At 50.4% G+C, this 11358-nt stretch overlaps 1 protein-coding gene across 1 annotated transcript in view; it reads left to right on the top strand.

Annotated features, from left to right (window-relative positions):
- Sim2 (SIM bHLH transcription factor 2) overlaps positions 1–11358 on the top strand; it is a 40107-nt gene that overhangs the window by 28426 nt on the left and 323 nt on the right. The window contains 5 exon segments of the mRNA XM_026788301.1: positions 622–728; positions 7321–7468; positions 8678–8846; positions 9398–9806; positions 11252–11358. Of these exon segments, the coding sequence (XP_026644102.1) occupies positions 622–728; positions 7321–7468; positions 8678–8846; positions 9398–9806; positions 11252–11358 (940 nt within the window).

The raw sequence follows: 11358 nt of genomic DNA, 5'->3' as shown, positions 1-11358 counted from the left end.
TGTTGTGAATGCCACTAAATCATGCACAGTCAGCATTATAGTTATAGAATTAAACAAGTAAAGGAGCCAGGGAGATGGTTCCGTGGACAAAGTGTGTGCTGTCAGCATGTAACTGTGTCCCTGACAGCCCGGGTTCAGATACTCAGGAGGCATGTACAAAGCCATGCATGGCGGTGCAGTCTATAACCCCAGAAGTGGAAGACAGAGATGCAGAGATTGCGGGGGCTTGCATGCATTCTTTCACATATAGAACAAAACAGGTTCATGAAGGACTGCCCCAACAGGACCCCAGAGTGGCTCTCCCAGCACACGGCTTATTTCAATGTTTGGGTCAAAGCATTCCCTGGGCGCCCACAGACAGTCAAGGCTCAAGAGAGGTCCAGTTGCTAAGTCATCACAAACAGGCTTGTAGCCCTTGGTTCCAGAACACTCTTGCTCACTGTTCTACATCCTACTCTGAGCTAGAGTTCAAAGACTTCCTTCCTGTAAAAATATTTCATTCCAAAACCAACATCCCCACCCCTGGGCCTCTTCACACTTGATTAGTTGGCAAAGCAAGCACCGGTTTAAAGGAAGGGGCCGAGGAGCTGCTTGACTCATGGAGCCTCCATCCTTCCACAGGGTGACAGAGCTTACAGGCTACGAGCCACAGGACCTGATCGAAAAGACGCTGTACCATCATGTTCACGGCTGTGACACCTTCCACCTCCGCTACGCGCACCACCTCCGTGAGTATCGCGTCCCTGGGCCAGGGGCGGCTGGCCAGGGTGGAGGCATCAAGGACAGGGAGGGGACATACCTATTGCTTGGGGCAGGCATAGGAGTCACTCATGAAGCACAGGGTGACTTCCTTTGCCCCTTGCTAATGATGGCCCTGCTGCCTGTTCCCTACTACCCACAGACATGATCTCAGTGACAATGCCAGACCCCAGTGGCATGGGTTCCAGATTATGAGCTTGGGGGCCCAGCTAACGATGGACTCTGTACTCTGGTTGTGAATACCAGCAGCATTAGTACAGTGCGGAGCCCTTGCTATGTACGGCCTGGTGCTGGATGAAGACGTTAAATAGACTTGCAACCCGGGAGGGATATCTTATGCCCGTCACCTTCGTTTTACCTTTAAGAATGATGAAGTTCAGAGAGGGTCATCCACTTGTCTGTGGTCGGATAGGCAGAGCTGACAGCCAAACCTCTGCAGAGTTCCGCTGCCAGGTCTCACCCCACTGGGATGTTCTATCGTAAGGGGGATCAGCCTCTCAAGTGAGCCAGCAGGATTTGATTTGCCCGTGGAGGCCGTCTGTGGACTTCAGGGTTTGTCACCAGGCAATAGTGGCACATACTTTTAATCCCAGCATTTGAGAGGCAGAGGCAGGAGAATCTCTGTCAGTTCAAGGTCAGCCTGGTCTACAAAAAGTTCCAGGACAGCTAGGACTGCTTCAGAGAAACCCTGTGTCAAAAAACCAAAAAGAAAGAAAGAAGGAAGGAAGGAAGGAAGGAAGGAAGGAAGGAAGGAAGGAAGGAAGGAAGACGTGGCACTTTTCCTCAGGAATCTAGAGAATAATTTGGGTGGAGTGAAATGTTTTATCCTCCTAAGGTCTAGCCCCATCAGGCCTATAGCAAGTCCCAGGGTATTCAGCCAGATACAGATGATTGGGCAAAATGGAGGCTTCTATGTGTAGCCTGGGTTTATGTCCCAGGTGCTTGTTTGTTCTGGACCAGCTAAGAGATGTTAGAGGACATTTGCTGGCATCCTTGGAGGTGGCTGGCAGATCCAGTGGCCACTGTCCCCTTGGCTATGCAGTGTGACCAGGGTTGTTTTTCTCTCTTCAAGTCCATAGGGAGACCTGCCACGACCCTCAGCACACAGAGATGTGGGGTTAGGACAGTGTGTGTGTGTGTGTGTGTGTGTGTGTGTGTGTATGTGTGTGTGTGTGATGTTTGTGTATGTATGTGAAGGTATACATGCACATGTGTATATACGGGTGTGAAAGCCAGAGGTCTCATGGGAAGTTTGCTGTCTCAATATATTGCCAGGACCTAAGGGAACTCTGACAGGGAGTCATCTGCAGGAAACCCAGACTCACAGACCCTAGGTTCCATTCCATTAGAATCAGAAGTACGAGGCATCCTCTATCTGTCTGTCTGTCTGTCTGTCTGTCTGTCTGTCTATCTATTTATCTATCATCTATCTATCTATCTATCTATCTATCTATCTATCTATCTATCATCAATATCAATCTATCTAGCTATCATCTATCACTTATCCATCTATCGTCTATCATCTATCTATCTATCATCATCATCAATCTATCTGTCTATCTATCATCTATCTATTGTCTATCTATCTATCATCTATCTATTGTCTATCTATCATTTATCTATATCTATCTGTCTGTCTGTCTGTCTGTCTAGTGATTGTGAGACTGGGTCTTACTGTGTAGTTCTGGCTGCCCTGGAACTCACTCTGTAGACCAGGCTGGCTTCCAGCTCACAGAGATCTGCTGCCTCTACCTCTGAATGCTGGGATGAAAGGCGTGCTCCACCACACCTGGCAAAGAGGCACCCTTATCTGTATAGAGTTTGAGACCAGCTTGGGATACATGAGACCTTGTCTCAAAAAGGAAAGTATAGAGAACCCCACTTGCTGCTGTCAGGGCTCTCATCCTGGGGTGCTCTGGGAGCCAGTGCGAGGCCCCCACCTCAGAGCTAATGGGGTGAAAGAGGAAAGAGTGCACAGCTCCGGCCGTTCTTGGCTGAGAATTGCTTGTGAGTGACATGAACCCCTGACTCATTCCGTGTCTGGACAGAGTGGGCTTTGCTTAAGCATGGGAGAGCAGGTGCCCGCAGCTGGAAGTGGCTGCCAGCCGCACCAAAGCCAACTTCTCAGTCCCTCCTCAGGCTCCTCCTCTCCTTGTCAGCTGGGTTCTGATCATCTAAGGTCTCTTATATGCAGGAGTGACACCTTTCCCTGGGGCCCTGTCACCTTCTCTATCTGCAGTCCATGCTGACTAACAGACCATCCTCACCAGCCATTCCCACAGCCAGGCTCCTGCTCCAGGGAAAATGGAAGGTGCCGGGTTCCCCACCCCCACCCTGGCCTGATACCTAAGCTGCCTTCTCGCCTCCCATAGAAGTGTCTAGATGCTGCTTGGCTCCCTAGAACGCTACAGAAGCGACCTGGCTTCTTGTTTCTTGAGGACCTGTCTGCTTCATGATGTTTGGATCCTTCTGGGGATGAGCTTCACAGGGCTGCCACAGCAAACCACCACAGCCCAGGTAGCTGCAAAAGAGGCATTCATTTCTCCACAGTGTGAGGCTGGAGTCTGAACTCAAGGGGTCAGCAGTGGCTACTCCTGAGGCCTCTCCTCCTGGCATGGTTAGCCTCTGCCCCGAGCTCTCGTGTAGTCAGCTCTCTGTGTGCGTTCTCATGGTCCCACTATCTTATAAACACGCCGGGTATGATGGACCAGGGTAACCTCCTGCCACTGTGTTGACCTGTGTAAGGGCACTGTCTCCAGACAGTGTGTTCTGTGGTGCAGGGGTGAGAGTTTCACCTTACAGTTGGATGACACAGTTCAGCCTGTAGCAGGGACGGTTTTTGACACCACTGTGAAACTACGTCAGCTGTACTCGCAGGCCTGTTTGTAATGTGGTAGGAAAGCCCCGTTTCATAAGGAGGTCACCTGCCATGATGTCATGGAGTTGGGGAAAGTAGATGAGGCCATTGAAGTACCATAAACGCACCTACTCTACTGCCTCATCCATGTTCTGAAGCGTGGATCTCATAATGGCCAAGAAAATCTGCTCAGAAGCCAGAATTAAACCTGGGCAGAGAAGAGCAGGTGGGATGGCTGTCAGGCAGCCGGGCTGGTTGAGAGGGAAGGCTGTCACCCATGGTCAGAGAGGAGGCAGTTGCACAGGAAGGTCAGACGGACAACTGTAACCTGGCAAGATTACATTTTGAGATTACATCAAGAGATATGCATCTCTGCAGATATTCGTAAAGGCATTGGGGCCTCGAGTATATTAGATTTCTGCTTCCCAACCTCTTTATACATAATGGTTTCCCATGTTAAAACAAAAAACCAGAATAAAACATCTGATGTTTCATTCTGGTTAGAAAACTTGAACCCCTTCTTTGTTCGTACTTGCTAGGAAGGAGAAAACGATGAGTCCCTGCCAGCTTACCAGTTAGATAAGAATTCATGTGTGCGGAGTCCCATCTGCCTGCCACTGTTCCCTTGCAGGAATGGGATAGTCTTCGCAACTATGTTAGTGACTGTGGTTATTCTACAAAGGAGGAAACTGAGGCACGGGCTGATGTAGTTGTATTTTCCTTTGGGCCACCAGCTCACAGACAATGACAAGGAGACTTCCTATTCATGGTACCTTAGTCTTGTCCCCACCAGCTCTTATAACTTAAATTCACCTGCTTCTATTAGTCTACATTCTACCACGTGACTTTCCCCTTTTCTTTCATTCTGTATGTCCGACTCCCTCCCTGACTCATTGGCATCTCCCTGGTGTAATTCACATGACTAGATTGCTCCTCCTCTCCCCTGGTCTCCCTGGAAATCCTTCCTATCTGTCCTGCCCAGCTATTGACTGTCCAGCTCTGTATGAACCAATCGCAGTGACGCATCTCCACACAGTGTAGACAGAGACTCTGCAGCAGCCTGCTTAGTAGAGCACGATGAGGGTTTTTTGTTTTTATTTTATTTTATGTGCATTGGTGTTTTGCCTGCATGTATGTCTGTGCGAGGGTGTTAGATCCTTCCCCTGGAACTGTAGTTACAGGCAGTTGTGAGCTGCCATGTGGGTGCTGAAAATTGAACCCGGGTCCTCTAGGAGAGCACTTGACGCTCTTAACTATGGAGTCATCTCTCCAGCCCAAGCACAATGAATTTGAGTGCGCATGTGTGTAAATCCATCTTTACAGTTAGGATTATATTATCTCAGGTCTGAGTCTTTCATTTTCTCGTGTGTTGTGTGCATTTTCTGCAGTGTGACAGATCAGTCTCTTCAGTGATTTGTCCTCTGCAGTTTTCTTAACCTTGCCCCTCGAGCACAGGAGCCCCCTCCTCAGAACTTCTTGAATTTGAAACAAGATTGCAGGGGATCTTATTGCCCACTGGTCTATTTATATCATGCATATTTCCCACAAACCCCATCCCTAGAAGTGAAGTGTGTGGCTTCCATGAGCATGCTTTCTAGAAAGTTCCCTGAGTCATCCTGCATGAGCCCTTTGACAGGCCTTCACCACAGATCAGCTGGCATTGCTTGCCAAAAGTCACATAACACAAAGTCTGACGTTTTGTTTCCAGTGGATTTTAGAAGGGCCACAGTATATATGTCACCCTAGAACACTGCCACACTCTACAGAAGTGCCTGCTCTATGGCTTCTATCCTGCCCCTTCCTCCTCTACAGCCCACAGTGACCCATGGGTTCTGGCCCTGTGGACTTGCCTGTCATGGGTGGCTCACATAGACAGAACCATGTGGCATTCATTTCCTTTTGAGAACTTGCTGGGTGCCCCACCCTTGAATTCACGAGTTGAGCATTTGCTCATTTTGTCCTTTTATGTTTATTCTTGAGCATAGCCAAGACCTGAAAGCCCCGCCCCCAGTGACACACTTCCTCCAATAAAGTCACAGCTACCACAACAAAGGCACACCTAATAGTGCCACTCCCTATGAGCTTATGGGGGCCAATTACATTCACACTACAACATGCAGTTTGTATATACCCTTCCATGGCATTGCTTTTAGGTCTAAGTGTTTGTATTACAACTGTGAAGTCTCTCTGTATTCATGAGGGGTGTTTGTGTGTGTGTGCATGTGTGTGTGTGTGTACATATGCATGTGGATGTGTGTCTGTCTATGTGTTTGTCTGTTTGTTGAGACTGGTTCTCACAGTGTAGTTAGTCTGGAGTTCACTCTGTAGTCCAGGCTAGCCTCAGACCTAAGACGATCCTCCAACTTCATCTCCCACATGCTGGAATTACAGGTGAGGTACTATACCTGCCTGGCTAAAACAGGGACAGTTTATCCTAGATATTTTAAGAGCCAAATCATTACAGAGATTGTATTGCCTTTGATATGCAAGACTGACAATCTCTTGACTATCAATCCGCAGCATTTCTCCAATGCATCGAAATGCGTTGAAATAGTTGTCCAGCGGCTGACACAGACTCATCATGAGCATCAGAGAGCCTGAGGAGTGATGGGTAGACGGGGGTGTCTGCTAGTAGAGCTATGTGAGGAATGAGTTTGTGTCAGATACACACCATGTTGTGCTGTGTGGCCCTTTAGTGGCAGCTAGCCCCCACCATCACAGCCTGAGCCCCCTTGTCTCTGTCCGGGTGGTTTCCAAGTCGGGACCCCGGATCAGCCCTGCTGTGAGACGCAGGAATGTTCTGGAGCTGGGGATGAAGTAGCTGCTATGCCTCTGCTCAGCTTTCTCCCCTCCACTGCCCACCCACAGCTTCTGGCACTTTCCTTCCCTTCTGGACTTTCCTCCATCTGCCTACTCAAGGGCTGCAAGGGGGAGTCACGGTTTATGGGCGCACAGAGGCTTTGGGGGAACTGTTCAGCTGCCCAGCCTTTGCACCCATGCATAGATGGTGGGCTCATGGGCCCAATTTTCGGGAGCTATGTCACTAAGCAGAGGGCTTTCTTACATGAGCAACACAGGAAATTAACAGCCCACGGAAAACGGGTAATTGGGAAGAAAACGTAAACAGCACTGGAGAGGGAACAGGTTCCCTGTGAACACACGCGTCGGGACAGATGGCAACTGTCAGCACCAATCCGACACTTGGTTAAATGCGCTGAAATTAGCGTTCTGTTTAAGCAATGTAGTTTCTCTGCCCATTAAAGGTTTCAGGGATTAAAACATAATTAGGGCATTTTGGGTACTAAAAAGCTAATCGGATTTTACCACTCTGCAGATACTGGTGATGTCTGGGGGCTTTCTTCTCCCATGAAAGCAGTGACTGTTAAATCAGGGCTCTTAACAAGAGGGGAGGGACTGCTCTAGAGAGTCTGCAAAGTTATAGGTGACATTCCTTTGCTCGTGCATGTGTGCATACGTGTGAGCGTGTGTGTGTCTGTGCATGTGTGTGCTTATGTGTGTGTGCACATTGTGTGTGTGCATTGTGTGTGTGTATATGTGTCTGTGTGTGCATGCCATGTTTGTGAGGAGTAAGTTTGCCCACTTCATCAAGTTTTCAAAGTCCCTTGCCCTAGAAGGCTCTGAGTCAGGGGGGCAGGGCAGGACCTTCAGAAGCTCCCAGGATTCATGTCACCTTGTTCTTGCAGTGCTTGTGAAGGGCCAGGTCACCACCAAATACTACCGGCTGCTGTCCAAGCTGGGCGGCTGGGTGTGGGTGCAGAGCTATGCCACCGTGGTTCACAACAGCCGTTCCTCCCGGCCCCACTGCATCGTGAGTGTCAATTATGTCCTCACGTAAGTCAGCCCTATTTGTTTCTCTCCTTGCTCTCTCCCTTGTCCCTTGTCACACCGCTCCGAAGGTGTCATCTCCTGCTCCTCTTGCCTTCTAAGACTCTTCGTGTCCCTTTTGTCTTGCTGGAATAACCCAGTCACTTGGGCAGTCCCAACCATTATAGCGGGGAGTGGTGGCAATGATGACAAGGGAGCCCTGTCAGGATACAGAGCTCAAAACAGGGGTCCAGGAGAGGAGAGTGTTCATGTCCTGCGTCAGGCATGCGCATCTGTGCTTCTGCCGTTAGGAGCAGACTCTATCCCCACTTCGCTGTCTTTCCAAACACTCTCTTCCCAATGATGGTGGGTATTTGGTCCCTGAAAGACCTGAATTTAACAGATTTTTTTTTTAAAAAATAGAGTCTTGTCATTAGTCCAGGCTAGCCTCAATCTCATGATCCTCCCCCTCAGCCTCCCAAGTGCTGGGGTTATAGGCATGGGCTACCAAGTGATGCAGATGAGGATAAAGCCACTAGAAGTCATAGGCACACCTTCCTGGGACACCCTGCCCCTGTCTCTCACTCTTTACATCCACAGCCTTAGTCTGTCCTAACCACTGAGGATTCAGACTCTAGGGTCTTTCGCAGATGACCACCAGGTTACTTCCTGGTTTAGAAGGATGAGCTGGCAAAGCCACCCAGGACAGAACGCCCCTGCCCCTCATTATGCTAGCCAGGTACGGCAGCGTTCTGCAGCAACTCTCCCTCTGGGAATGTGCCTTTGCCGAGCTGGTTCTGCAGGCTGGACATGAGTTCATGCAAAAGTGGGTGAGGTTAGGAGCCGGATCCCCACAGGCTCACCCCCCCCCAGGCTTCTGGAGCACTCAACAGAGAGCAGCTGGGTCCCAGATACACAGACCCATAAGGGTCGTTGGGGTCACTGGGTTGCTACCCTTTACCTTGACCTTCTTAGCATGACTACCCTTTGGGAAAGGAGTCTGGGCTGAATGGGTTTGGAGAAAGAATGTCACTTTCTATCATTCTTGTCATTCTATCCCTGCTCAGCACACTCTGGGCCACCACACCGGAGCTGCTGGTGGCTTTGGTCAGGACGATGTGTCCTTCTGTCCAGCATCACGCACATCCAGCCCCAGAGAAGAATGCACTGGGCCTTGAGGATGAGGTTGCCTAGGGGACCTGCTCTCTGTGACTTGCCCACTCTTGTTTTTTCCAGGGATATCGAATACAAGGAACTCCAGCTGTCTCTGGACCAGGCATCCACGTCTAAGTCTCAGGACTCCTGGAGAACCGCCTTGTCTACCTCACAAGAAACTAGGAAATCAGCTAAGCCCAAACATGCGAAGATGAAGACGAAGCTGAGAACCAACCCTTACCCTCCACAGGTAACATGCACACGGGGCAAGATGGCAGCTATCTGGGGACCCAGGACACCTGGATGTGAACTGTGAACCTCTGTTCAGGGGTGTCCCTGCAGAGCAAGAAGAGGTCCCTGAGGGATGTTTTGACCACATGGTAGTGACACCTTCAGATAGCAACATCCCTAGGTAAATTGTCAAGAATGGAAAACAAAACAAACAGCTAACCAGGAGAACACATGGGCTATAGAACCTTTATGTTTTGTTTTGGAGGTGGGGGGTCTCACTATGTTGACGGGGCTGGATTTGAACTCCTGCCTCAGGTGATCCTCGGTTCCATTCCCCAATAGCTAGGATAGGTGTGTGCTACCTCGTTTGGCTTCAGAATGAACATCTGGTGAGCTCTGGGAAGTGGCAAGTGTCCACAGGATTCTGGTGTATGGCCATGTTGAAGCATAGGATCTTCACCCTCAGGGACCTCACAGTAACACCGGGGTCATGGGGCTGGGCCCCCAAGATCCGGTCTTGTGGGTAGCTTGCACGCAGCCCCCCTGAAGGCCTCTCTCTTTGCCACGCAGCAATACAGCTCGTTCCAAATGGACAAACTGGAGTGTGGCCAGGCGGGAAACTGGAGAACTAGTCCCCCCACAAATGCTCCGGTTCCCCCAGAACAGCAGCTCCATTCAGAAGGCAGCGACCTTTTATACGGGCCACCCTACAGCCTCCCCTTCTCCTACCATTATGGACACTTCCCTTTGGACTCTCACGTCTTCAGCAGCAAGAAGCCAGCCTTGCCCGCCAAGTTCGGGCAGCCCCAAGGATCCCCGTGTGAGGTGGCACGCTTTTTCCTGAGCACGTTGCCAGCCAGCAGCGAATGCCAATGGCATCATGCCAACCCCCTAGTGCCCAGCAGCCCATCGCCAGCTAAAAACCTTCCTGAGCCTCCCGTAAATGCTGCCCGGCATGGACTTGTGCCAAACTATGAAGGTGGGTCCCATTTGCATGAGGGGGAGGGGAGGGGACAGCATGGGCAGCAGTGGGTGGTGGATGGTAAAAGAATTCTCGTGCTTTGGGCAAACTTTGGCTTTTTCTGTTTCTAAGTAGGGATTACCTTGCTTCCTGTTGCCAATCATGGTTTCACAGGAGTGAGAGATGACTGGGTTACGGGGTCACATGTCCCAAGAACACCAAATAAAGAGCAATAAGGGAAAGTGAGTGTCCAGTGTTCACGCTCCCACAGGGAGACAAAAATGATTTTTCCAAGCCAGCTCCCATGTTTCTCAACTCTCCAACTCGGTCCCTGAGATGCTTTTCATTGTATCTCAGCATTAATGGCAGAAACACTGGTTCTCTTCCTAAATCAGTTTTCAAATTACAGAAAACAAAAGTAGAAATTCCTGGTCTTGGGGGCACAAGCCATGAACACAGAAAAATTAACAAGGACTCTTCAAGCCTCCATCTTTCTCTCTGTAAAATGGGACCACAGTCTACGTAGTGAGCCTACTTAGCACACTCCAGGTGCCCGACAATACATGGCTAGTCTGATCCCTCGCTTGGAATGACTGAATCCCCAGTACTCATCAGTGCAAGGGTCCTTAACATTCAAGGAAAGAAAAAATCAAGGGCCTTGTAAACATCCGTGTGAGCCAGACTTATTATTCTTTGTATCCGAGGACTGGCTAATGATATAACACACAGAATGGTTGGGGCCATCTACTTGATTAGATGAACAGAAGGGGGAGGGAGACCAAAGGCGCTAATTTGAAGCAATTTGTGACCAACTTCCCAGTCTTTTGGTATTAAAAGAAAACAAAGGCCTCATGGGAAAGCTCGGGGAGTTACTGGAATGGGCATTTGGTTACTACTTTCAATTATGGACCCACTAAACGGCACAGGGCCGTTAACACCCCGTCCCACCCCACCCTACCCACCTGGAGGAATCAGCAAACCTGGCAGACTGGGCACTGTGAAGAGGACCCTGCTTAGCTTCTGCTGCTGCCCAGCAAGGTGCCCACTAGCTCCGTGTGGCCCCTGTTGCATTATGTGTGTTACTGAGGACGAATCCGACCTGGTCCTCTTAAAGCTCCCAGCACGTTTCCAGTAGCGTCTCCTGATTGCACTGCGCTGGCCTGGCGTGTACAAGGGGTGGCACTGGCAGAGAAGGAGGACTCTGTGCATGACAGGGGTTCGGGGAGGGGTTAGTGTGGCTCTGTGTGTGACGGAGGAGGAACCTGTGGCTCTGCACGGGTGAGGGCATGTGTGGCTCTGTGCATAAGCGAGGAGGACCTCGCGAGGTTGTACATGATTGAGGGCGCCTGCGTCTCTGTGCAAGGCCAAGGACGCCCACGGCTCAGAGCAGAGGATTGATGTGTCTCTGAAAGGACGACTTCCTCCTGAGTGCAATTCTCTAACCTGTCGCTTGTCCCCCGCAGCGCCCGCCGCCGCCGCTGCTCGCAGGTTCGGCGAGGACCCCGCGCCCCCGAGCTTCCCGAGCTGCGGCCACTACCGCGAGGAGCCGGCTCTGGGCCCAGCCAAGGCG

Source organism: Microtus ochrogaster, chromosome 2 (genome assembly GCF_000317375.1).
Source record: "Microtus ochrogaster isolate Prairie Vole_2 chromosome 2, MicOch1.0, whole genome shotgun sequence".
Classification (NCBI taxonomy): Eukaryota; Metazoa; Chordata; class Mammalia; order Rodentia; family Cricetidae; genus Microtus; species Microtus ochrogaster.
The sequence above is the reverse complement of the archived record's forward strand: the minus strand, read 5'-3'. Positions and strand labels throughout refer to the sequence as shown.